We start from the raw sequence: 24,707 nt of genomic DNA on the forward strand, positions 1-24,707 counted from the left end.
TCTGGGCTGCTGTCTGGAACCATGCTGATGTCCGAGGGCTTTGAGGAAACAGTCCCCCCTCTCACTGTCTGCTAGCAAGGCTTGCACCTCACCGGGGCAGCATGGAAGAGCTGGACCCAGTGACAGGCCTGCCCCTGGCTGGTGGTGGCACTGGGTGACCTGTCTGGAGCAGTGAGACAGAGATGGCAGGTGACCAAGTCAGCTACCACCAAGGCCCAGATCCAAGGCTTTGAGTGGGTCCACCCCATCATGTATTGTACCGACCTGGCTGGTATGAAGCTGAATGGTCCTCGGAGGTGGGGGGAGAGGCTGATTATAGGAAAGACAGAAGAAAAATGCAAGAGACAGGTATAGGAGAGCTGCAGGATGACCACGCCAGCCCCGAGTGTATTTCCCATACCGTCTGATACCACAGGACCGTGAGAAGCAAAGCTACAAGCTAAAGAGAAACAATTTTGCTGAAATACACACAAGACCTGTGTTCTCACCCAACAACTCCCTAAGCCCCCATTCCTTCCACCAAGGTCAACAGAATCCAGCTCCTCGCATGGAGCCTCCAGTGCACCTCCTCTTATCATCCCACGCCTCAGCAGGCCGGGAAGTCCGCCAACAGACCCTGACCTGCCCTGACTCTGCCTGGCAGGCGGACTCTTTTTCTCTCTGCTTCAGGGAAGCCACTCCCGACAATCTGCCCCGTGGATGAACTGATGGAGTGTGAAGGGGGCAGTCTGCAGATCCAAAGCTGCAGTGTCTCCATGACATGGGGCAACAACAGGACAGCTGAGAGGATATTCCAAACGTGGTCCTCTGGCCTCTACACACTCTACAGCAGACTAAGGGTGTACTTTTTAAAATGAGAAAGCTTGAATCTTGGAATGGCTTCATAAGCTGCCCGAGGGCTTGTGACCCGTCAAGGGCATGGCTGAAATCAAGAGTTCAGGTTGGCCCATCCTCGGGATCCAGGATGGTTACTCCTGCTGCCTCTCTGCAGGCGCTGCACCTCAGGCGACTCCATTGGCATTTATTTTTAATCTAAACTGCACGACTCCCCACCACAGCTGTTCACCTACCAGTGCCGACAGATCGTGAGCAGCGCCGCTCTAGGAGCGATGCCTTTTCTGGAAAGCTGAACCCAGGCCTCTCAATGCTAAGCACGCACCGACACTGAGGTACAGAGGTGTGCCTTTCTGCACTGGAACTGAGAGATGAAGTCAAAGCTCGTAAAAGAAGGAAGCCAGAACCACTACCTACTTCCAAACCAGCCTCGTCTCAGCAGTAGGCTTCCTTCCCATGCCCTCCCTCAGACTTAGTATTTGAACTTCTATGCTAGTTACCCCTGGCATCATAACATTCATGCAGCCATACAGCCTGAATGTTGACACCCCAAGCTCTGAAACCGTACTGTGACCACACTCTCAAGTTTTCAACCACTGGCACTGCTAGGAGAACCTTTAGGGACATCATTCTTGATCTGAGGCCCCAGCCGGCCTGAGCTTGGCAAACATGAGGTCAACAGGTTTGGCCTTTCACCCTTCTGCCCCTTGCTGAAAACCATTCATTTGGATCACCTAATTAACATGCCCAATCAAAATTAAACACCTCATCCTAACACAAGATTTCCCCCTTTCCCTTTATAAATTGCCATTTTCCCTTGGGTCAACTTGCTTTCCCCTCTATCCAGAGGTAGTGCTTTGTCTCTTTGGGGCAAGTAAATCTCTTATGTGCTGAGAACTCGGTCTTGATGTGTCTTGTGCTGACGCCCGTCCTTTCAGCGAGGTTTCAAAACCCCCTTATTTTTTAATGCTCTCCTCCTTAGTAGATGAGACCAAAGGTGGCTCTCGACCCATCCTTGCTGAGTTCACCATCAAGCCACGTCCTCCTTGCCACCCCCACCCTCTCCCTTGCCAGTAGTAGAATGGTAAAGCAATCTTGGAACCAAGTATCTAGTCTGCCACTGTAGGCTCGTTCTTACACAATTGCTCCAAGCTGTCAGCTGGTCACATTTGAGAGGCTGATCTGAAGTATCATGCAAACGTGGCATCCCACAGACTCCAGAACCGAGACCCCTTTCAGCTCTCCCACTTGACACCAGCTTTACATTACCCTGGCTGGGCATCCTGGGCTCTGATGACTATGTACAGTTTCATTATTTAACGTTCTATCAATAGGACCCCCGTCTTAGTGTCTCTGTTGATATGATCAAACACCTTGTCCAAAGCAATTTGAGTACCCAACTTACATATCCTGAATCACAGTCCACTGAGGGAAGCCAGGGCAGCAACTAAAACCAGGCAGGAACCTGGAGGCAGGAGCTGATGCAGAGGCCACGGAGGGCTGCTGCTGACTGGCTTGCTCCACCTGCTTTCTTATAGAATCCAGGAACACCAGCCAGAGGGTAGCATCACCCATGGGCCGTGACCTGCCACACTGAGATAATGTCCTAGAGTCTTGCCTACAGCCCAATCTTATGGAGGCATTCTCTTAGCTGAGGCTTCCTCCTCTCCAGTGAGTCTCGATTTTGTCAAGTTGACATGAAATGACCCAGCACAACCCCCCTACATGGACCTACTTCAATATGAAGTAATCTTACCATATCCCAGATCCACTCTTACTGAACACAGGGAGAAGCACCTGGAGTTAATGCATATCTAAACCAGGTATCATACAAATTAATAACAGATGGTAAAAATAATATGTATCAGAATGAACTTACAGAGGTTATAGGGAGAATCGTGTCTCAAACCTTGTATTTTCTAAGAGTTTCTGATTTTATGCCATTTCATTTTGTACAACCTAACCCCCCCCGCCCCCATGCCAATCATCTGGAGACACAAACTGGCCCATGTAGTCATGTTTAAAAAAAAATCATATCCGTGCGTATGCACTCACTTCTTTTTATAGTTGTTTTTCAAAACGACAAAGGCCTATGACATAGACACTGTCAGGTCAAGGAAACTCCACTCCCAGTGGCTAGACAAAAGCCAGCATTCCTCAGGACTCCCAGAGCCATTTCCTCACCACGGGCATTAGGGACAAGAGGCTACCTGCGGTGCCTATCAGCACATGGAAGTGCATGCTGGCTCCAGGCTCCCTCAGTATCTCAAGACCCCGTTACACATTTCAGAGCCCACGCTGGCACACGCCCTTCACACAAACTCCAGTCATGAGTTCCGCATTCTTACGACCCTGTCATTTCTGCTCTGCACTCTCTTGGCCATCTGCTGTCGTCCTCTCTTGCACCCCCCATCCCCCGCCTTGGTCCTCTTGGTCCAGGGGCCATGTTCAGTCTACTGCTTCCTCTCTGTTCTGGACCCTGGCTGTTCTCTCCTCGAAGCTACAACAAAAGCCTCTGCCTAGCCACGCCTTGGAGCAGCCATGCCCTCAGTTTACACACACATGTATTGGCACTTTCAGGGGAGGGGTTGGGGAAATCCAACTCTCCTGACCAGCCGTCCTAGAGATAGAAACTCAGGAACGTGAAGAGCTACGGTGTCCGAGGTGGTACCAAACATCTGTGCTAAAAGCGAGGGGAAATCCCACCCCCGACAGACCTTGTGTGTCACCATCAGGCAGTGATGGCACTGGCTCAACCCACAGGCTACAGGATGTGGCAGGGCCTTTGGTTTCCAGTTCTAGCGTTGGCAACAAGGAAAACCATGCCAAACATTTCAAGGGCTACATTTGGGTGGAAACAAAACAAATGCTGAGTGAGGGACTGTCTTAGCTAGGGTTCCATTGCTGTGAGGAGAGACTATAACCTCAGTGACTCTTACAAGCACAGCACTTTACTGGGACTGGCTTAGTTACAGAGGTTCCGTCCATTTCCATCATGGCAGAAGCATGGCAGTATCGGCAGGCACGGAGCTGCAGGAACTGAGAGTTCATCACCAGCTAAAGACAGCTAGGAGACTTGACTTCCAGGAAGCTGGGAGGAGGGTCTCAAAGCCCACCCCAGTGACACACTTCCTCCAAGGCCAGACCTCCCAAGAGTGCCACTCCCTAGGCCAAGCACCACAGGGACACGCTTGGGTGACAACTCGACATGGTATCTTACATACATGTAGTTACACACAGTATGAACCAAAACCTGGAGATAAGATCATAACCCCTGGTTAGCAGTGTGAAGGAAATGGCAGGGTAGAGCACGAAGGCTCCAAGTCTGCCTTTAATGATAGCGGCCTCCGGTACAGCTAAAGCAAACGGGAAAAGTAAATCGTTAAAGCTGGAAAACTTCCAAAGGAAGGAAGTAAACTACAGCAAACGAGGAAGGGATGACACTGCTGGAACGGGAGACCCACTGTACAGATGTGTAACTCCGCTCTCTGCTGCCATCTAGTGTGCTCTTCAGGAGCTAGAACCAAGCACACACACGGGAAGACTTGTATTTAAATGAGAGGCAGCGTCTGCAGAGACAGGAGCACCCATCTACCCATCTACCTGCACCTCCCCTATCCACTTCAAGATGAAAAACTTAATTTTGGCACTTCATAAATCTCATGTTGAGAACCAAGGGTTAAGTTTCTTACTAACAATACTCTTAATACCTCCCAGAAATATCCATCCCACTTTTTAAATTTTACTTATTCTATATATGTGAGTACACTGTCTTCACACACCAGAAGGCATTGAATCCTATTACAGATGGTTGTGAGCCGCCATGTGGTTGCTGGTTACTGAACTCAGGACCTCTGGAAGAGCAGTCAGAGCTCTTAACCACTGAGCCATCTCTCCAGCCCCCCATCCCACTTTTTGTAAAAGTCATTTCACCCAATTCAAAATGTGCAATTTTATTTGAATCCTTACTGGGGGAGGAGGACTGCATGTGGAGAGGGGAAAGTGACTTGTGAGGATAGATTCTTGCAAACTTTAGGATAGCCGCTCAGGTATGGAACAATATCCAAAGTAACTTACAGCACCCTTTCTGAAGAGCATCTTTCAAGTTCCTTACACATGGGGCAACTGGAATCCAAGAAATAGTTCTTAAGCAAATGAACTGGGATGCACAGGCCAGTCAATCGGGGGGACATCATGAACTGTCCACGTCCTTAAGCAAGGTTTGTCCTCACATCTTTTTCCAGGACAACAAACAGTTCAAGTTGGGACACAGGCTGCAAGGCTGTAAGTCTTTGCTTCTCTTATCAGCATCACAGCCAAGTCAGTCAAATGCATAAAGCCATGTGGCTGCACACTCGTTTTTACTCGTTTCTAATTGCTCAAAAGCACACAGCTCTGGAACCAGGGATGTATTAGGATATTTTCAAGTCATTTCCCTAGGGATCAGTCTAACCGTCAGCTTTTCCACCTGCGCCCTAGTTCCCACAGAAGAGAGACCTAATAACCGAATGCCTAGGCCTTGTGCTAAGCTTGTTGCTCAACTCGCTCAAAATGTTTATTAACCTATTTATGCTATTCTGTGTCTGCCGCTTGACCTCGGTTCCACATGCCCCACTTCCTGAGTCCAGGTGACTAACCTGCATCCAACTATATCCCAGCCCCCTCCCCCAAACTGCCCCACCTCATCCTGCCTCGGCTTACTGGCTGCCAGCTTTTACTGACAAGGGATGCTTCCACACAGTACACACCAGATCATGCCAGCAGACCAATACTCAGACTTCGTAGCGCCAGCTTCTGGATGACCAAGCATTCCCAAGATGCCACTGTTGAACACAACTCTCCTGAGTGCAGCTTCTCCCACACCTCACTGAGAACTAAGCCAGTGTTCAAGTAACTTTTGCTTTTAATGTGAAAATGACAGACACATCATTACACTTTATTGGTTCCCATATTGTAACTTCTCTTGAGGCTACAAAATAAAGTCCATCTATTCAGCTTCTGATTTTGTCCTATCTTAAAAACAAAACAAACAAAACAAAACCACACCTCCCCCTAACTCACACAGACCCAGTCCCTGAAACAGTCAGTGGACTAACAGGAATCGGCAAAGCTCCAGGGAAACTACTATGCGAATGTTTCTAACGCAGCAAATGTCAACTTTGGAGCTCGCTTCTTAAACCTCATTAAAAAGTCAAATCTTTGTTGCTTTTGACCTTGTTAAAACCTGCTCACATCAAGTAGTTTCAAAGATAAGGCAAAGGTAATCTCCAGCAACACCAGCACTAAGACGACTCAAACACACTTGAACACTTTTGAGGACCGTTAACCTAGAATTTGTTAACTTGCGTCTTTCCCCAGGTACCTTTAAGGCGGTAAGCAGAGACTCAGAACACACCTGTGAGTGTGCTGCAGGTACAAGAGTGAGCGGAACTAAGGCGCACTGGTTACAGACAAAACGAGGGTAGCAGTGCACTTAGTGCCGGGTAAGGCCTCCCAACTAACGTCAGTGGTGACGAGTCTTCTCCCATGCTGACATACACAAAGCAGAACTCTAGCGCGAAAGGATGAAGACAATTTATATTATCTGCCAATAGAACTGGACTTTCCAAGAACTTGGAAGGAAAATAATCTGATCACATTTCTGTAAGTAATTAAAAGAACAAAAAAATGAAGTCTCCTAAGAAAGGCAGTCAAGAGAGGGCCATGTGTATTTTCAAAAGCATCACATACTGTACTTTAGAAAATGCCTACCAAATACACAATGTAATTTACAGCCATCACCATGGACACTGCAGCCCGAACACGGATGCAGAGAAGACAAACAGGGTGGTCACAGAGGAGCTGTTTACCAAACTCAAATGCCGTACTTTTTACACCTACACTCAGGAAGCTGTGTCCGCCAGCCTGTGAGACGCTTGTCAAGTTTTCCTCAGCCCGAGGAAGGCCTGAATCCTCCCCTACAAAACAAAGGGGCTGAGAAACAGAACTGTGGGGAGGATTTTTTTTTGTTTATTTTTATCCTTTCCTTTCCATCTTCTGCATGTTCATCTCCTTCTTCTATTTCTCGGAACAAATTCCTTCTTCAGCTTTGTCTAACTTTGGATCCATCTAATTTGTTGGATTCTGTAATTTTAGGTTTCACAGTTTTTATGTGTGCCTTTATGTGTATGCATGTATGAATGTGTGTGTTTAAAGTATTTGAGTGTGTGTATGCCCATGTTGTGTATCCAGGTCCATGTCCATGTGTATGCAAGTGTTTGGAGGCTAAAGGTTAACATCAAATGTTGTTCTTGATCTTTCTCTACTTGATACATTGAGGCAGGGAGGGTCTCTTACTTAAACCTAAAACCTACCAATTTTGCTAGTTTTTCAGAAATTCAAATTTGAATTTCTATAAAACAGGATTTCTCTTTTTGAAAATTTCTTTCCTTGGGCTGGAGAGATGGCTCACGGTTAAGAGTACTGACTGCTCTTCCAGAGGTCCTGAGTTCAATTCCCAGCAACCACATGGTGGCTCACAACCATCTGTAATGGGATTGGATGTTCTCTTCTGGTGTGTCTGAAGACAGCTACAGTGTACTCATACATAAAATAAATAAGTCTTAAAAAAAAAGGTTTAAGAAATATCAAGCTTACTTAAAGGGTAGAGAGGCTGAGAAATTAGGGAAACGACACCCTTCACAATAGTCACAAATAATATAAAATACCTCAGTGTGACTCTAACCAAGCAAGTGAAAGATTTGTATGATAAGAACTTCAAGTCTCTGAAGAAAGAAACTGAAGACCTCAGAAGATGGAATGATCTCCCATGCTCATGGATTGGCAGGATTAATATAGTAAAAATGGCCATTTTGCCAAAAGCAATCTACAGATTCAATGCAATCCCCATCAAAATTCCAACTCAATTCTTCATAGACTTAGAACAATTTGCAACTTCACCCGGAGTAACAAAAAAACCAGGAGAGCAAAAACTACCCTCAACAGTAAAAGAACTTCTGGGGGAATCACCATCCCTGGCCTCAAGCTGCATAACAAAGCAATCATGATAAAAACTGTATAATACTGGTAGAGACAGTAGATCGATGGAATAGAAATGAAGACGAGAAATGAACCCACACACCTATGCTCACTTGATTTTTGACAAAGGAGCCAAAACCATCCGATGGAAAAAAGACAGTATTTTCAACAAATGGTGCTGGTTCAACTGGAGGTCAACATATAGAAGCATGCAGATCGATCCATGCTTATCACCCTGAACAAAGCATAAGTCCAAGTGGATCAAGGACCTCCACATAAAGCCAGATGCACTCAAACTAATAGAAGAAAAAGTGGGGAAGAGCCTCAAACACATGGGCCCTGGAGAAATTTTTCTGAACAAAACACCAATGGCTTATGCTCCAAGATCAACTCAACAAATGGGACCTCATAAAATTGCAAAGCTTCTGTAAGGCAAAGGACACTGTCATTAGGACAAAACGGCAACCAACAGATTGGGGAAAGATCTTTACCAATCCTACATCTGATAGAGGGGCTAATATCCAATATATACAAAGAACTCAAGTTAGATTCCAGAGAATCAAATTACCCTTTTAAAAAATGGGCTACAGAGCTAAACAAAGAATTCTCAACTGAGGGATATCGAATGGCTGAGAAGCACCTAAAGAAATGTTCAACTTTAGTCATAAGGGAAGTGCACATCGAAACAACCCTGAGATTTCACCTCACACCAGTCAGAATGGCTAAGATCAAAAACTCAGGTAACAGCAGATCCTGGCAAGGATGTGGAGAAAGAGGAACACTCCTCCATTGTTGGTGGGATTGCAAGCTGGTACAACCACTCTGGAAGTGGTCATTAGTCTGGAAGTTCCTCAGAAAATTGGATATAGTACTACCTGAGGACCCAGCTACACCACTCCTAGGTATATACCCAAATGATGCCCCAACATATAACAAGGACACATGCTCCACTATGTTCATAGCAGACTTATTCTATAATAGCCAGAAGCTGGAAAGAACCCAGATGTCCTTCAACAGAGGAATGGACACAGAAAATGTGGTGCATCTACACCATGGAGTACTACTCAGCTACCAAAAACAATGACTTCATGACATTCATAGGCAAGTGAATGGAACTAGAAAATATCATCCTGAATGAGATAATCCAATCACAAAAAGACACAGTCGGTATGAACTCACTGATAAGAGGATATTAGCCCAAATGCTTGAATTACCCAAGATACAATCCACAGAACACATGAAGCTCAAGAAGGAGGACAACCAAAGTTCACATGCCTCAGTCCTTCTTAGAAGGGGGAATAAAAATATTCATAGGAGGGGACATGGAGACAAAGTTTGGAGCGGAGACTGAAGGAATGGCCACTCAGAGCCTGCCCCACCTGGGGATCCAGCCCATATATATATACAGCCACCAAACCTAGACAATATTGATGAAGCCAAGAAGTGCATGCTGACAGGAGCCTGTTATAGCTGTCTCCTGAGAGGCTCTGCCATAGCGTGACAAATACAGAGGTGATTGCTAGCAGCAAACCATTGAACTAAGATCGGGGTCCTCGTTGGAGGAATTAGAGAAAGGATTGAAAGAGCTGAAGAGGTTTGCAGCAACCCCATAAGAGCAATACCAATCAGCCAGAGCTCCCAGGGACAGAACCACCATCCAAAGAGTACACATGGACAGAGTCATGGCTCCAGCTGCATGTGTAGCAGAGGATGGCCTTGTTGGGCACCAATGGGAGAAGCCCTCGGTCCTGCCAAGGCTGGACCCCCCAGTGGAATGTCAGGGTGGGGAGGTGAGAAGAGGGGGGAGGTGAGAAGAGGAGGGTGATTGGGGAGGAAGGAACACCCTCCTAGAAGGAAGAGGAGGATGAGCTAGGTGGCTTATAGATGAGAAACCTGGAAATGGAGTAACATTTGAAATGTAAATAAAGTGTCCAAGAAAAAAGAAATATCAAGCTTGAACTTATCACCATTGAATGATTTTATAAAGAACTTCAGACCAAGGAAGGAGCTGCTGATTCTATACTCAGGGGATTAAAATGTAAGGTTGTCCTCATGCTTTCAGCGTTGGGGAGGAGCTTCTGTAGCAGTAATGCCAACAGCAATAGATCTAAGCATTACTTCTGGTCTGGTTGTTTTGTTTAGTCGTCCGGGGATAACAATACATCACATATAATCTGAGAAATTAAAGACAGTCCAAATACCTGGCAACACCCCTGTACAGACCTGCAACACACTTCATGCACAGTAAGACCTTCAACTCAGTTTCTTCCCCAACAGAGTCCAATTCTTACAAAATCAAAACCTAGTTTTGATAACACAAATTCACCTGTAGGTGATAAACTATATTCTCAGCTGAAAACAGTACTTTCTAAGTTTATCTCAGTACAAGTGATATAAACTAAGACATCAGACTACAGGGAAACATCAGTCTATACGTAATGACTGTTCAAACTGTAATTTTCACGTCTAACACTGATTTGCAAAACTAATGTTTTGTTTTTCAAAAAGTAAATCCCCAAGTTTTGCTAATACTAATTTCCACAACAGAAAAACAATTCTTTTTAGCTATTATTAAGAAACACATTAAAAAGTAGAATTATTTAATGTACTGAGTATTTGAAATACAGGAGAATTAAGTTTTCCTTGAGAAAAGTTTAAAAAAACAAAACCTGGCAAGAATGGAGTCAGCTGAACAGGATTCAGTCAGCTGGCACGCAGGAGACATCACGATTACAGCACTGTTACATTTCATAAATTCAATTAAGATGTTCCGAAATCCCCGTTAGCTTTAAATCTTGTCATTTCTTAAGGCAGCCTGAAGACTAAACTACACATAGCCACGGGGCTAGGAAGAGCCCACACAGGACAAAAGCGTGCAGTGCACAAGGCCCCACTCCTTTGCTGGCTGGTGGCAGGAGGAGTGTGCACCTTCAATCCTCACGCTCAGAAGGCAGAGGCAGGCGGATACCTGAGTTCAAGGCCAGCCTGGACTACAGAGTAAGTTCCAGGACAGTCAAGGCTACACTGAGAAGCCCTATCTTGAAAAACCAGAGCAAGGCAAAGCAAGCAAACAGATAAATCAATAAAGTCCAATAAAATTAGTTCACTGCAGATTGAACTTCCTCACCCACCCCACCCTTACCCGACCCAGCACAAATGACATGACAGACACAAACCAGCTGTCGAGCAAGAATCTGTTAACAGTTTTATTTTTTATGTTAAATACCATGGGACAGGATTGTAAGGATGAAAAACTCAGTCAACAAACTGCCTCACAAGGGATAAGAAAATTCTGCCATGATATTAGCAAAGGTAAAGGAGAAAATTTACACAGTAAGAGGCACCATTTCCCCCACAGAAAACCTCTTGGCATTTCCTGAATGAGTGGGATTAGCAATCTAAATAAATCATATTTCAAGAGGTAACAGCAACAGATAAAATTTAAAGGGATTATTAAAATAACATTTACAAGACTGAACAATTCTTGAACTCTTATTAAAACCACAAAGAAAGAACAATTCTTTATTATGAATTTCATAAAGGACTGGGTGTGCGACTGGCATCTGCTAGTGATGATCTGGTAATATACAATTTGTCCAGTAGCCGAACAGTTTGTTTTTATTGTGTTTTCTAACCGTAAGAGATCATTAAAGGCAAAGCCTATATGACGCTGTACACACAAAAAAAAATGGTCACCGCGGGCCATGGTCACCGCGGGCCATACTACCAATGAAGTGGTAGGTAAACAAATCTTTTTCTGGTCGAGAGAAAAGAAAAAAGAAACAGCACTCTGCATGCTTCACTCTACAAGATGAATTTCCCTAGAAAGAATCCAATGAAAATGGCTGCAATTACAACCAGAAGAGAAGGAAGAGGACTGGTGACATTATCTCTGAAGGACACGGCTGAGGTGGATCCAGGTTTATCCGAATGTGCTACCTTTCTGAGCCGTAGGCCTTCATCCTGGGGGAAACACAGAAAACAAAGATTTTAAGCAACAGCACACACAGGTGAGTGGCGGGGCTAACAGTTCATAAAGAGCGTGGAGGGCTAGGAATAGGGGCAAGAATAAATTCCCATCTACCTTGGGCACCTGTGGAATTAGGAAAAACTCTAAAACTGGATTAAAGCAACTACTGAATAATTCTATAAATCCGCCAAGACAATCAAAAGCGTTCATGTGATATGAATTACACTGCAATAACAATGACTGTTAAAACACAAACTGAGAAATGTGTTCCGACAGAACATGTGCACTCACTCCACTAAGCTCCACGGCATTTTTAATTGGCCACAGCCATGGGCCAGAGGCTATCAATGCACCCTATACTCAACGACGTCAAAAGCCACATGGCAGACACAGGAGGAATCATTTTCATAGTCTTGATATGTGCAGAGCAAAACCAAGGAACATACATAAGGGGGTCACCATGGAGCATAGACTAATGTAGACCACATACGGGAACCCTCTGAAGCCCCTGCCCAGACTGGAAATTTCTCCTTTGTGTTAAAGTACCTTATTTGCTTCCATGTAAAAGAATGAGCTGCCCCCTTCTCACTAAAACGGTTTCACACAGCACTAAGTTTAAGTTTCTGATAGTCCTATGATTTTAGGAGATGTGACTGCTTTGGCTTCTCCTAGGAAAGCAACAGTTTCTCAAGCAAGTGGTTGTTATGATAGTATGTGTCACCTGGTCCTGGGGAAATTACATATACCTCTTAACTTTATCAGGTGCTGTTCATACAACCTAAGAAACTAGAGAATGTTTACTCCCTCAGTATCAACCATTCTATCCTCACACCATTCCTCAACCAGCACCCCAGCTTCATTACGGTTTAACTTACTGCTCTAACATTAGGAATGTGTGAAGTGACACACGTCATTATAGCTGTCCCGAGTCCTCATCTTCCCCAGGCTAGTGACATGTGCTTTGATCCTCTCAGAGGATGCCCAAACTCTGGTGCTAATTAGCAATGCTAATGTGTTAAGCTAGGCTAGGCCATTCGTTAGGCAGGTGCATTTAATCCTATCAAATGTCAAAAAAAAAATCTTAGACCACTAACTAAAGATACCTGGCCATTTTATTTCCATTACCAGATTTCAGAAACTTCATTTCTTTAATCTTGTACTAACTAGTTCCAAGTACTAAGAACAGTCAAACGAGTTCAATAACCAGCAACAGGACTAACTATGAACACAGAGAGGCTGAAGGACACCAGCACACTCCTCACACCTCATCCAGTCACCTCATTTTCAACCAACAACTCACTCTCAGGTGTCGGTTTTCTTCTGAGAGCTTCATCATTTCTCCCTGAAGTCGCTTGCACTCTTCCATCAGTTTCCTTGTCTCCGTGTCATTGAGTGAAACACTATGTGGTTTTGGCAGGGGTCCATCTTGCTTGGATGCATTCAGTGGGACAGCTTTGCTAGGTTCCATGTCGTTCTGTATTTCAAAGATAAGGGAATCTTTAAGCAAAAAAGGTACAGATTTTTAACTAATAAAAATCTAAGTTCTACATCTTTTCTAAAAATATTATGAAAATATGACAGGTTTCAATGAATTAAGATTTATTAGGTAGCAAATATGACCATCTGTAGAGGATTTTCAGGGGAGCATGTCAATAAACACTAGCAGTTAACCACAGGAAGCACTGCACTCCCTCTACTCCACAGCCCTGACACTGACCTTACCATGACACTTAAGGGGTCGCAATAACTCATCCTTTACACCCTTTACTCCAGATTTCAAGTGGAAGAAGAGTCACTTCTCTTTGTATTCACCCCTAGACACACACTTTGGTCAAGAGCAGTCAGTGAAGGGAGATAGGTTGAGTGAGACGCTCCAGGTCATGTGTAATGGACAGGTTGTGTATGGGTCTGATTCTGCACTCAAATGAGGCTTAGGTAACTGGAAGGTACAGGAACACCTCACAATCATTCCAATAAATTTATAACTACCTAAGGACATACAGTCAAAAACAATCTAATGCCTATTAATGGAATACAGTACTAGAAGGTACAAACACTGGAAGGGAAACAATAAACACATCACTACAGTGGGAAGCTATCTGTGGTCATAAACACAGATGATTACTCAAACTGTAAGACTGTCCAATTCGTGTGATTCGTTGTAGTTTTCTATTTAAGTGGTAGGTTAAGACAGCTTTCAAAACTGTAAGGTCCAAATTCTTCCTTTTTCCCAACACCATAAGCATTTGCACACCTGTGGCAACACTAACATTATTTCTAAGCCTGTGATCTAAACTGTTTCAATTATCCTTAAAATCCAACATCTTTATGCCACCACAGCATCAATTTAAAGTAATCCTTTTCAATTTAGATAGATTTTTAATTGTTAAAAATTTTTAGAAGGCTTGAGAGTTTAAGTCAATATAAAATTTGACAGCAAGCAGGAGACCTTGGGTTTGCTACAGAAAACCAAAAAATAAAATGAAATAGGCAACCTTTAATCCAGGTAATAAGTGCTAATCAAGATATTTACAAGAGTAAATTTTATGATATCCCAAAGTAGTCATTTATACCAGGATTAGAGGGGCTGTACAGAACCATTCTGGCAGCCAACTGAGCTGTAATGGTTAATACTGTCCACTAGACAGATCTAGAATCACCCAGGACTGTAAACAAACCTCGGGGCACGTCTAGAAACTCTGTACTAAGTGAGACAAGCCACTCTGAGTGAATGGGAGTAGGTCCCGACTAGAGTGAGGAAGGGAGCTGGGCACCAGCACTCACTCTTCCCGCCTGCAGATGCAGCCGACAACCAGCTGCCCATGCCTCCAACTATGAGCCACACCAGGTTCTCAGGAAGCCCCCCCCCCCAGTACTTTACAAAAGCAACAAGGAGTTCTAATGCAAGACACGCAGTGACCTTTGACTGACCTGCAAGCACATTTTCCCAGCTGAGAAGGGTACATCCTTCAAAGTTAAAGAGCTGCTTAACTTCAGTTTGTTCTGAGTTCTCTTGTGATTGTTCTTTATCGTCTGATGCCCAACCAAACCCACCTCTAAAAGAAAAACCTTTACTTCATATTTTGCTAACAATACTTTGAGTTTTCTCCCTTGACAATAATTAAATCCACTTCAAACTGATTTTTCAAATCCCATCCTGCACAACTAAACTTCTAATTTAGAGAGAGAGACAGAGAGAGAGCGCGCTGTAAAGAGACAACATTTAACAAGAGATAACCGGAGTCCTCACACACATTCCCTTCAGGATGAAGAGTCCTAAGCGCAGCATCTGTCTCACAGGCAGATAGGACTATTCGTACTATCCTCCTGCACCTTTTCATGTGTGTTTTACACAACGTGTAGGCCCTTGGTTCAGTGACCCAGGAGTACAAATAAAAAGGCAGCATTCATGTCACTATGCATTCACGTCACTATACAGGTGTGCGCTCTGCTTTCTCTACCTTTTAATTATTTCAAGTGGCACGATATTTCATTAAATATTCTAATCTAGATTATTCAATCACTCAGCACTTCACTCTTGTTATGAGTCTGGCTGCTGTTCGGAATCTGTAGCACAAAGCATAGCAAATGCAAAAACAAACAAACAAACAAACAAACAAACCTAACTTCTGGGTCTCTAATGTATAGACAAACCCTCTGGCTTAGCTGGAGACCCAGAGGGAAAACCGAGTCTTCTGCGGGACACTCAACAGGCGACTGTGTAAGGGCTTCTGATGAGCCCTCCATTAGTGGGTCTGCCTGCAGGAAGTCAGCCTGCTCTTTTTAGTTACTTCAGATTGAGCCACAAAGAGGAGACTGTTCTTAGGACCATGGACCAAGCAAACAGATTCAACATCCGGTGCGTGACTCTTACCAACAAGAGCAGCCCCCTGCTTTAACAGCTCAAGTCAGAGTAAGCTACAGCGGGGTGTCAAGGCAAGCCAGCATGCTACACCTGCTAGTTCATAGTCTTTGGCCGAACCATAGTCGTCCCTTGGCAGTCCCTTTCACTAACCTTGTTGGGGGCAAATGAGGGAAAAGTGAAACCTGGGGCAGAGCAAACACTGCAGCAAGCTCTAAAAGAGGAGCCAAAGGACGTCTCAGCACTACAGTGAGTAAAGGAGTCGATACACCAAGATGGTGTGCAGCTAAAGGCAAAACCTCTGTCTATGCCGTCAGAATTAAACTTTTAATCTATGAATTGAAATATTCAAAAATTAAGACTTCCTAAAGTTTTTCTTTCTACCCTAACAGCAAATGGATGATTTCTCTAGGCCCATGGTCACCAAAAGAAAGTAATTCCAAATTATAAAGCCAAACAGTTAGACATTTAGATTAAAAAGGCTCATTTGTTTGAGATAGGCCCTCACTATGTAGCTCAGCTAGCCTGAAACTAGCTCTATGAGCCAGGCTAGCCCTCAAACTCACAACCCTCTACCTGCCTCTGCCTCCCTGGTGCTAAGGTGTTTTAAAGTCTTATTAGTTAGTGTGAGGGAGCTAGAGACGGTGCAGTGATCAAGACCAAGTAACGATGACAGTTAGAGCACTTTTATTTTTCTTTCCTAAAGCACAATGCTTGTGGAAAAGCAGTGTTTGCCACCTTTCCTACTTACTATGTATCTGCGATGCTAATTCACACAAGATTCAAATTCCATTTCGGTATTTGCTCTTTAAATCTCATTTACAGGACAAACGACATCAGCTTAATTCTGCTCGCACTCCTGTCCAGCTCAACACTGTGACTCTACTGACTACTGTTTCAGAACAGGATTGTATGCAGGTTTTTGAGTTCTCCTGGTAATTTTAGGTCCAGTCTAACACTTTAATTGTGTGGCTGGTGAAGCAGCAGAGGGCTTGCATACAGGAAGCCCTGGGTCTACCCCCAGCATAGAACCAGGTCTCGGCATTTGTAAGGGCAGGCGGGCGGGCGGGCAGGAAGATAAGGAACTCAAGGTCATCCTTGGCTATATTCTGACCTGAGACTAATCCGGGCTATGTGAGACCCTGTCTCAGAAACAACTATTTATTAATATCCTCAATATTACTCATCTGCTTAGGTATGTACAGTAACTTACTAACACTAGTAGTCTCCTACTTCTGTTAGCTCCTATGACAAACCTGCTTCACCTCTTTTAGCTCCCTGGGATCACTCTTCATGTGATAACTGGCAGGTGTTGCAACTGTACTGCTGATGCTGCTCACTGAGGTGACAGCTGACGCGATCCCTGGTAGAGTTTTACCCTGAGTAGCATGGGAAAAATATTCTCAGATTCATACCAAACTGATTTCTCCTGTATATTGGGAATGACTACAAGAAATAGCTTAAATCTGTAAAATATTGATATCTTATTCTATAAAAATAAGTAACCCATCAGAATTAGAACATCAAAGCAAAAAAAAATAAAACATTTGTGAACTTGCTTTTCATAAATATTTCTACACAAAATTAGACTGTCCTATTTGCATATCTTCATCTATAAAATGTATATATTAATTAAATATAGGCAAAATTCAGACTGCCCTAAAAAAATTAGTTCTTCCTCTAATTCTATGGCAAAAAAAACAAAAAAAAAAAAAAAAAAAAAACAAACTAATACATGTCATTAACTGAAAAATAGTGTCATATCCTCTTTCCTTTGCTAACACTTAACACGAACATTTTCTTATTAAGGTTAAAAAATGGTAATGATATGTAAGCCTCTTTTATACTCAGGACCCTGTTAACCCCCAAACACACCAAGTCAATAAAAATTCAACAATTCATAAAATATTCTGGCTAGCCTACCACAATTCCACAGTTCTCTACTTACCTTTCAAATTCTCTTAACAGGTAAAAATTAGTTAACTCAAAAAGTTGAGCACAAAATATTTAACAGACATCCCCTATTTTGTTTCAACAAAAATAGCATGTATTTTGAAAAATAAAATGCCTTTATAAACGGCTCTTGAACCTCTGCTCCAATCAGCGCCATTGTCATTAAAGCAAGTTAGTTTTTGCAGAAACTATGCCTAGACTCTCTGATGTTATTTACGTAGGTCAATGCAGTAAGTACACTAGTCTTACTAATCTGGAAAATGTCAAGCAATTGATACTGAATTCATACTAATTTCATACAAGAATTCATATTGAATAGGCTGTAAAATATCAAAAAGCCTCATTCCATCCTTAAAAAACACTACAAGCAAGTGAGTCAGGGATGGTGGCTGGCACACACCTTTAATACCAGCACTAGAAAGGCAGAGGCAGATGTCAGTGAGTGCAAGGCCAGTCTACCCTACCATAGCGAGCGCCAGGACAGCCAGAATTACCTAAGAGAGCCCTTGTCTCAAGAGAACAAAAACAAAATAAAGTAAAAACTCCCAGGACCTGGACACTGAATATTTTGTAATCTAAAGCAAACAATAGCTAAGAAGAACTAAGTTGTACAGAACTTCACTTTATGAGGAGTCCACATAAAGGCTCTGCAGTAGACAACTCTGGTACCAGGCAAACAAATGCCTGCTGGACCTGCACTCAGAGCGACAGTGCATGTGATGCTCAACAACTGCACTGTTTCAGTTTTGCAGTCTAGAAAAAATTAATGGTGTCTCCTTTTTAACTAAGTTTAAACTGCTTGAGTTTCCCTGTTCATCCTGACAAACCAAAACATGAACTAAAAACATTATGTATTTAAGCTGACTGCTTGTTACCTTATGACATGATCCCAAAACCTCAAACATTTTAATTTATAGTGTCTTCCAAAAATTCTAAGAAATCACAAAATACCATGTTTCTCTCACTGCTTCCAGGACCATGAATACAAAACAACAAATACCACTCTGGAAAGGTCAGTATCCTCCAGCAGTGCAGTGTGACAGCGTGAGATGCCTCATTATTTCGTTCAGGGTACCCCAATAGACAGTAGGGCAGAAGAGTTGGGGCGTGGGTGGGGGAGTTTAAACTAACCCAGACTCCTCTCTACCATACTGAAACAAAGTGCCAAGAGCCGACAGCCACTGTGAACTGCCTTCATTAAGTTTTCCAAGTTAAATATATCAAAAAACTTGAACTCTCAAGTAACTGTGGCATAAAAACCCAGTAACTATTCAAAGTGATGGTTATTAATGATGGTTATTAATGAGACTGATCCCAGAATTAGTTCACAATGTACATTCATGTAGGAAAAAAGGTCAAATTCTACATAGAGTTCTCCAGTTTCCTGCACACTTTTCAATAACTGACATTTCTTAGACTTTGCAGATGAGTGCCAGCAGCAAAATGAGCTTGAAGAGAGAACCCTATTTCCAAAAGTAAATTTCACAACACTCCAAAAGTTAACTGTCCTCCAGTTTCCTCCTCTGGAGTTGCTGGGATTTCGGGCCAGGGTGCCTCTACCACAGAAGCTTTGGTGGTGCTGTCCTGTCATTTAACCCAGGGTATTGTATGCTAAACCTGCCTCCTACCCTCTAACCTACATCCTCACCATGTCTCATCTTGAAATGGAAACTCCACACATTTAAAAATGTCCACCTACTATCATAAGGCTTATTCCTGAAATACAAGCTCTCACGATGCCAAGACAGGAGGACTGTCCCAAGTTTGAGGGCAGCCTACGCATACAGTGAGTTACAGACCATCCTGGGCCAGAGACAAACCCTGTCTTCCAAGTAATGATGAACAAGACAAAACAAAAGCTTAACTGCATAGTAACAGTACTTCAGGAGGCCTACACAAGGATCTGCTATTACACAGCCTTAAAAGCCATTGTCAATCCAGTGCCCACACTGCCACTCTGAAATGCTTCTCTGACTTTTATAGAGTTTTGTTTGCTTTTATAAGAAAGGGCCTAACTACTACCCTGCAGCACAAGCTGACCTGGAACTCACAGCAATCCTCCTGCTTCCAAAGTACTGGAATTAGAGACATAAGCAGCCAAAGCCACACTTCCAGTGTTTAAGAAATGATTTAAGTCTGAGCCTAGAAAAATCCTGGCCATATAATATGTGAAGAGAAATTGGAAATGAGCTGGAAGCTCTTAGGTCACTGGTGACTACAGAGGCTCCTAACAGTCAGCACACTGGTGATATGACTGTCAGTCAGTCTCTAAAGAAGACAGACAGCTTCCCTCCACAGCTCCAGGAAAAATGGAAACTGAAAAGAGGTAAATGCTTGAAGAATGGGATGCACTGTGCAGCTCTGACTTCCCAGCAGGTCACCAATGTGGCAACTCTTCAACTTGCAGCAGCTGCGACACCTGCACAGGAGCTCCCCAAACCCTGTCAGAAGAATGTGGAGCTCACGGAGCCCCGTCCCACCCCAAAGACTCATGCTAGCTTACTGCTGATGGAGAGAGGAGAGGTATTTCTCTTCACTGTCACTAGTGAGGTGAACAAAGCCATGTAAACAAAACTGAACAATTCTCCTGTGACAGCCTGATCCAAAAAGCATCTGAGTAGCAGTAAGGCCAGTCAGAAAAAGGAAAGGAATCCATGAGGGGGCAAAAGAAAAAAGAGGGCATTGGGCATTGAACACGATCAAATTAGATTATGTAGATATATGAAAATAACAGTGAAACCTATTATGTATAGCTAATATATATAATAAAAATGTTAAAAATGAAAGGTCACTAATGATTACTTGGTTTAAGTGCTAAGAGCCAACTTGAAAGGTCTAATAAGCCAATCTAAGAAGAATGTAGGGACTAAGCCTGACTGGTGGTAATCCCAGTTAGGAGACAGAGGCAATGCAGATCTCAATTTGAGGCCAGCCTGATCTACAGAGTGAGTTCCAAGTCACCCAGGGTTATACAGAGAAACTCTGTCTTAAAAAACAAAAGTAGTAGTAATAGTAATAATAACTACTACTATTATTATTAATATCCCCAAATCATTTTTACAGTAATGTCAATCAAGATAAACTTATCTTTGGTTGTTAAATACAAAAAGCAATGGAAGCTATTATCTTTGGAGCCAGCACAGATGAACAGGGAAACTAACATATAAAGTCTAAACACTGCACTTTTTACTCTGGCAATTATGGTTCCAATTCACTTTAAAAGGATGTGTTGAAAACTTAAGTCATTTACTGGTCAATACCTAACTAACGTTTATGAGCATTTTTATTTCAGCTTTCTTATCAAGAAATATAGTTTACTCTGAATAGAGCAAACAAGTTACCAGATCAAAGCAAGAGTCATACCAGACTATAACCAAATTATACCAATTACATTTACCCACAGTATTTTATACATTTCAATCCACACAAAAACTTTGTTCTATAGTCCCTCCCACAGAAAAAATGAAAAATCCTTGGTTTTGGAGAGATGGCTACTCTTCTTCCACAAGGCCTGGGGTTCCATTGCCAGCACCCACCCATGGCAATTCAAAAGCATTTGTAACTCCAGATGTTCCAGAGAAACCTATGCCCTCTCTGGTCTCTGAGGGCACCACACAAGCACAGATATACATGAAGGCAAAGCAACCATACACATAAAATAAAATACTTTTAAAAAATTTTTAATTTATATTATATAGAGCACAGGCCACTGGTCTGCTACAAAAACATATCTATCCTTCAGCCCCCCCAAATATGTAGTTGCTTAATGCTAATCAATAAGCAATTATTTTAAAAAATAAAATTGATTTTGATCAGAAGACAAAAATATGCAAAGTCTTTGGCAAAGGCTAAACTGGGGGGAAGATGACTTATCCCTGTAAATTATATATTTTAGTCCAAGAATATTGATGATTACCCAAAAAGAAGCCCTGATTTTATAGCTGTATCTGCATATGCATGTCTTATTCTTTAAGAAAAAGGATAAAGACATGATTTCAGTTGTCAAAATTTGAGAGCATTCTCAGAAATTCTTTCCACACTGTAATTTGGACCTACCCTGTAATATTTACTTCTTCTTGGGCAAACAAAATATCATAAATTGGAAATAGCATTATCAAGCTTTTTACGTCTCATAAAATGACCAGGCACTACAAGCCCAGTGTCAGAGGCTGATGACCAACCGAGGTTTCTTTCTTACTCACCAGCTTATCGTTTTCATTCGGCATCTCAAATACACATCTCAGTTTAGAATCCATTAGTTCGTCAGGTTTTGCCTCTTTCCACTAAAAGGAAAAACAAAACAAAAATCCAAAGATGAGAAAAGAGAGCATGTGGCACTCAGGTCTCACCAGAGGGGACAACTGAAGCCTGGGAACGGTGGCTTAGACAACGGCCCCGTCAGGAAGCAACTGCTCGGCTGCTGCTGGCTGGAGTTGACTGCAGGTCACCTACAATCATGTACCAGTGCCTCTGCCATCACCATCAATTAAAGCCACACTGACACTGGGCCCAGGAAGGCAAGGGCACTGCTGCCACCCTGGTGGCCTGAGTCCATCCTAGGAGCCACACTGTGTGGTAGACAGACTGGAAGGCCAGCCTGACCCAGCTGACCTCTGACCCACAGAATGCAATGGAAGGCAACACACACGAGTCTTCTTCACCTTAGTGTTTCTAAATGGTTCCCAAGGAACAGTATTTCAGGCCTGGTGGGCCGTGCATGCCTTCTAGCTCTGTGATGGAAGACGCAGAGGCAAGAGGATCTCTCTTAAGTTCAAAGTCAGCCTTGGTCTACAAAGTTCCAGAACAGGCAAATCATGTCTTCCTTTTTTTTTTTTTTTTGGAGGGGGGGAGGTTGGGAGGGGAGAGGGATCAAAAACTACAAGGTTTTTAATTGTTTAAATTTTAATTTTGTTCTGATAATTAATTTTTAGCAAGGAAGTCAGGATTGTTGAGAGCTAAACAAAACAAATTTAAACCACAGCTCCAAAAATAATTTCTGTACAACTTCTACACTTACCACAGCTTCCATATCTGAAATGTTTGGTGGAGCAAAAATTGTCTGTACCATGAACTTATGTTTACTCTTTTCGTTCGGATCATAGTCAAAGGGCTGCAGCATTACTAAACAAAGAGAGAGAGCACATGATCACCACCACAGCAACACACAAGCTTAATAGCAAGATGGGTTCAAACTCAAACGTAGTAGTCTCAAGATGCACAAGCCACGTTATAACTTTCAATTATTAGTAAATTCATTTTCTGCTGATTCTAATTTGGATAACTGAAACACTTTTAATATAACCCATTTTTAAACTGGATTTTAAACAATTACATAGAATGTGTTCATTTGTTTAAATCTAATTTTAAGAAAACAAAGAAAATCATTAACTCCTTGACAATTAGACTTTATTACGAGATCCCATTAGCATTCACTTTTATGCCTCCGGAGCGGAGTAATCTGTAACAAGTTTTCAGGCTCCAGGGGTTCAATTGGCATGCTAAATTTATGTTACATAAATCCAAAATGAGATCATAAAGAATACACATCAGCAATTACTAAGAATGTCTATGGGATGCATTTACAGTCAGGTTCTACTTCTTGCTATTTTAATGTCCTTTAAGCTTGAAAATAAAAGTTGTAGTCATCTTAAAATTTAAGAGTAATATCAGTGGTCACCAAGGATTTTAATACATGCATTTCTAATCCATGATCTATATTGGCATAACCCATTTGTTTTTCCTGCCCCCTTTGTAATTAACAAATGCAGGAGTTGGAAAATACTGATTAAAAAAGAAGGTAATGAAGTCTCTGTGCGAGTGCAGAGAGGGTCTCCTCTCCCACAGTCAGAAGGTACACGGAGCCACACAGGCAGACCTGCAGTCTATGGTGTTGTGCAGTACTGTCTCTTTAGAAGGGCTGTCTGAGAAAGGAAGGAAGGAACCTTTCACCAGCAGATCCCACGGCAGGAATATATGATGTGTGTAGAAGGAACTACTGTAAGCAATACACAAGGGAATGAGTGAGAAGTGCGGTTTTCAAGACAAGACATTGGCATTTACACCAAAAGGAATAAAAACACATCTGATTTTATCAGTAGGCCCAAAACAGGCAAACATTTTTTTAAGCAAAGGCCTCAAAACACTTCTGTGGATGTACAGAACATGATTCAATCACAAAACAGTGGCATTTCAAAGATGAGTAAGAATACAGACTACGGTGGAAAGACAGTTATGGAAACAGACACTAGATGATGCTTCAGACTGACAGTAACTAATCACACCCACACACAAGCTCAGAGTAGGAAAGTTTCAGTAAAATTTTGTATGGCAGATACCCAAGGAAAACCTTTAGACAAAAACTGAAGGCAAACAATAAACAGATAAAAATATCAATATTCAAAACTGCATTAGTGTAGGACATAACTGCTACCTGAGACAGTCACGATTGACCCTGGGTCAATAACCCCACTGTTGGGCCGCACGCAGTACCGGCGGGGCGCTGTGGTCTTCACTTTGAAACACACTTTTCTGTCCGATGGATTCTGCAATTTAAGATTTGTAGTGACTACATCTGTGAAGGGGCCTGTAAGGTAAGGGGCAGAGGAAAAGAAAATTAACTGGATTCACAAAAGCATTAATTCATGATTAAATTAATATAATCTCAATCCCAATTTTTTTCAACTTTTGGTGATTTCATCCACAAAGTAACTATGATTTTAGTTCTTTAATTTTGGTTACATTTAGTTATTATTGCTTGTGTGTTGCACGTATGAACACATGTGTGTCACGGTTATCTACACGGAGATCAGAAGAAACTTTTTAGAAACAGTGTTCTCCTTTCATTATGTGGGGTCCAGAAACCAAACTCCATCCCTCAGGCTTGGCAACAAGCATCTCCATCCAATGAGCCATCCTGTCAGCCAAAACTGTACTCGTGTTCCTACCACATCACATGACTGACAGTTCCCCAGTGGTCTTCACCAGTGCTGATCTTTGAGCTCACAAGGCCATACAAAACCAAACCCTGACAGTACTCACTGCCTCAATTCATTCAATCCATTCACTCACGTG

General features: G+C 42.7%; 1 protein-coding gene across 1 annotated transcript in view; it reads right to left on the minus strand.

The window, feature by feature from the left end:
* Positions 1-11,031: 11,031 nt before the first annotated feature.
* Vapa (VAMP associated protein A) overlaps positions 11,032-24,707 on the minus strand; it is a 30,889-nt gene continuing 17,213 nt past the window's right edge. The window contains exons 2-6 of the mRNA XM_032901718.1: positions 24,067-24,219; positions 22,654-22,757; positions 21,839-21,919; positions 13,122-13,295; positions 11,032-11,814 (exon numbers count right to left, since the gene is read on the minus strand). Coding sequence (XP_032757609.1) covers positions 11,656-11,814; positions 13,122-13,295; positions 21,839-21,919; positions 22,654-22,757; positions 24,067-24,219 — 671 coding nt within the window. The 3' untranslated portion in view covers positions 11,032-11,655. The remainder of the gene's footprint in view (positions 11,815-13,121; positions 13,296-21,838; positions 21,920-22,653; positions 22,758-24,066; positions 24,220-24,707) is intronic.

This window comes from Rattus rattus, chromosome 4 (assembly GCF_011064425.1).
Source record: "Rattus rattus isolate New Zealand chromosome 4, Rrattus_CSIRO_v1, whole genome shotgun sequence".
Classification (NCBI taxonomy): Eukaryota; Metazoa; Chordata; class Mammalia; order Rodentia; family Muridae; genus Rattus; species Rattus rattus.